Source organism: Limulus polyphemus, unplaced genomic scaffold (assembly GCF_000517525.1).
Source record: "Limulus polyphemus unplaced genomic scaffold, Limulus_polyphemus-2.1.2 Scaffold6222, whole genome shotgun sequence".
Taxonomy (NCBI): Eukaryota; Metazoa; Arthropoda; class Merostomata; order Xiphosura; family Limulidae; genus Limulus; species Limulus polyphemus.
This window is the reverse complement of record NW_013671832.1, coordinates 3,425-7,016: the sequence shown is the minus strand read 5'-3', so window position 1 is coordinate 7,016 and position 3,592 is coordinate 3,425. Positions and strand designations below refer to the sequence as shown.

The window sequence follows — 3,592 nt, the reverse complement described above, 5'->3', positions numbered from 1 at the left end:
ATATTTTACAGCTCAACAAAACAACCACACTTATATTAATTTTTTTCTGAGGCACACAGGACTGGTGTTTTCGAGCTCTGGTTTCAAATGGCACGCGCGGATGAGAATGGTCACTCATTCCCCCTTGACAGTTTGCCAGATCATTGTAAGTTAATCCCCAGGTAACAGTTGGTACCCATCATACAGCTGGGTACACTGGAACAAGTGGAGTAAAGTATCTTACTCAAGGACACAACAGCATGATGAGGGTCAGCCTCGAACTCGCAACCATCCGACTGCGATCCCAAAGTGTGAGGCCACTGAGCCATACTGCTCTTTTTTTATTAATACAAGTCATATTTTACATGTTTATTGAAATAACATACTTGAATAGTGTATTCAACCTTTAAACATTTACAGAAAAAATACACATCTTGATAAAAAAGTTAGGAAAAAATGACTTTTTTTACACCAGATAATTATAAAATAACTTTTTTATTTTAACCAATGAAGTCACAAAGGCAAAACTTTGCTCATAATAAAATTATTTTATAACTATCCAGTGGAAAAAGGTCATTTTTTTCCTAATCTATTTATCAAAATATTTAACCTCTGTTCAGAACAAGAAAGAAAATTAATTTCTAATATTGGAACAGCACACATCTTTTTAATAATGTTTATATATATTTATCTTTTATGTAGTTATTACAGTAATACCTTTCAGAAACTTAAAAAACAGAATGATACCTGCATCCAATAGAAATATTTCCGGCTAGACAATTTAAACTTTAGAACATAAACTCTGCCCGTGGTACATACAGTAATACCTTTCAGAAACTTAAAAAACAGAATGATATACCTGCATCCAATAGAAATATTTCCGGCTAGACAATTTAAACTTTAGAACATAAACTCTGCCCGTGGTACACTGCTGAACTTTCTTGAGTTCCACATCATCTGGGAAAATTATGAGATCCTACAAGAAATAAGATTTAAAAAGTACTTTAGAGCTGAAGGTTCTAAGCAAACTACAGTTTAGCTCCAGGAATAAAACACAACAGAATTGTTAGAGATAACACATAACTGACTATATTTATTAAAGCGTTATAATTTCAATGTCTAATTTCAAGATAAAGAACAAATCAAAGTGTGAGCTACGTTCATCATTTAACAAGTTATTGCTTCTCTTATACCAAATGTGACAAAAATATATGTTAGTTGTCACTGCTTCAACTTAAGCTAAAAGCAATTTTAAAATGAGACAGAAATAAAAATACATGCTTACATCTTACAATCTCATTACAGCTAAAAAAAATAAACACCAGAAGTTTACATTACCTTATTACACTCAAAACAAACTGACAAAAAAAAAAACAAGTCAATAGCACAAGCACAATCTGTCTTCGGAGTTGAAAAAGAATATTTTTGAGAAAACTGAAACAATTCAGAACAAACTGGAAATATATATATATATATATATATTCCTTGGAAAATACTACTTACACAAAAATGAAACCAATCTCTGTAGAGCTTTCAAAGCCAACAAAATAAATACTATGCATACTAGGCAAGTAGTTTGATGGAAATAGGAATCAAACCCAAGACCCTTAAATCACGAGCTTCCTCCCCACCCTGAATCATCAAAGTTGAACACACTAAGTAACAAAAAATATTACAACGAAAATTGGAAACTAAGATCAAGGATAGTAATAATGAAATAAAATTACATTCACTCGAGGGAAAGCTAGCAGGAAGTTTACATTTCCTCATGAATTGTTTTTTTTTTATTTAATCCATGGAATATGCTCACTTTCATTGGTCATAACTAAAGGAATACAGATGGACCATGCATTCCCGATCAGAAGAGCCAACTAAAAAAATCAAATTCCTCGGTAATGTAGTATTTTGATCTCTGAAGATTTTGGTTAGTTGCTTATTTTTGTGACAATCAATATAAATGTAATTTTGATTAATCAATTTGTTTAAATTACACTAATTGGCATAATTGCTAGTTTTTCAAAAGAATAATTTTTTCAACATATTTTTTATAATTAGCAAACTTGAAAGTATTACTGTCTAAGTTATCCAAATATTTAACATAAATAAGTAACACAGAATGTTTTAAAATGGTTGCAATTCATTAACTACATGCTTCCGATTGGCAAAATTTTTCTTCATCCCTTTCACTGTATTCTAAAACTAATAATTTTTGTATCCATTTTTTTCTACCAATGCAAAGAAGTATTAATCTTACAAATCAACCTCTTTTGAGGCAATTAATCACTCTCTCTGAATGTTCAAATACATAAAATCAACATTGGTATAGTCATCCAAAAATTTTCAGTATTTCTAAAAAAAAAATGGAATTGGGAAACAGATAAAACCTTAAATAAGTGCCAACTGTCCAAATACTTTTCTAAATGACTTCTAAGAGCACATTCCAACACCTTCCTAAAAATAATAATAATGAATAAGGATTATGGAAATCTCACAACCATTATGAATTCCCCTTGTATCAAACATAGTTTGAAAAAAACAGAAACAATAGAGAATTCACTAAATGTTTGCTAAACTTCTTACAGTATCTTAAAATAAATCTTGTTCTGGCCAAAAACTGAACAAGAAGTTTTTCTAAAACAGCTTCTTCAACATTAATAGTAATTAATAAAGAAATTAGAGTAACCCTGATTTTGAATTAACAACATATTCTAGTCCACTATGACTGTCCAGATCATTCTGAATCAGACATTCTCTACAAATGTACAATCCTGTTTTGAAATATTGCCATCAAAGTATATTTACATCAATTTAAAAATATTTTATTATAATAATAAATTAATATAATAACACTGTAATAAAAACGTAATTAAATAAAGCGTACGTCTTCAACTGATCCAGAACTCCGATCTTTCCAGCAGAAATGCATTAGGGAATCGTCAGCCTGATATACGTACACGAGACCTTTTCGCTTGTCAGGATGTACCATATTGCCCTTCATAGTCATTTTACCAGCCCTAAACTCCACAAGGTATTTGCTTTGTCCCTGGCTGGATCCACTGTTTCCAAATAAAAACGGTCTAGCCATATTTCAATAAAAATAATGATTGGAGAAATCCTGAAAACACAAACAGTAGCTTCGTATTTAATTTTATTATTCTTTAGAACTTACTTAGCTAATTCGTAAACAAATGAATTTCAAGCTTTCCACATTTCCAATACCAACTAGCGACTCAATACGCTCACTTCTAGTAAATCGCTGTAGACCGCATACAATAAGCTGAACTTCTTTGTAAATTTTATCCGTAAGTGTCGCTTTGGTCGTGTTACCCCATAAGAAAAAGTCATCGCAGCAAACTAAAGACTGTGACATATTTTCGAGATAACGTATAAATATAAAAGTATCATCATAATAGTTCTTGACTGAATAAATAAACACATTTACTTGCAGGAAAAATAATAACAATAATTATAAGTAATAAAAATGGTATTGAATAATATTTATTTCCATACATTAGATTAGCCATTAAAATAAATATTAATACAAATTCTTTACTAGCACTTAATAATAATAAAAACAAATTAAAATATTATATGTTAATCATTTGTCATGGTA

General features: G+C 30.2%; 1 protein-coding gene across 1 annotated transcript in view; it reads right to left on the bottom strand.

The window, feature by feature from the left end:
* Positions 1-3,253, bottom strand: part of LOC106473496 (proteasomal ubiquitin receptor ADRM1-A-like) — a 17,744-nt gene extending 14,491 nt beyond the window's left edge. Inside the window, exons 1-2 of the mRNA XM_013934180.2 lie at positions 2,861-3,253; positions 839-955 (exon numbers count right to left, since the gene is read on the bottom strand). Of these exons, the coding sequence (XP_013789634.1) occupies positions 839-955; positions 2,861-3,064 (321 nt within the window). The 5' untranslated portion in view covers positions 3,065-3,253. The remainder of the gene's footprint in view (positions 1-838; positions 956-2,860) is intronic.
* Between the last annotated feature and the right edge of the window lie 339 nt (positions 3,254-3,592).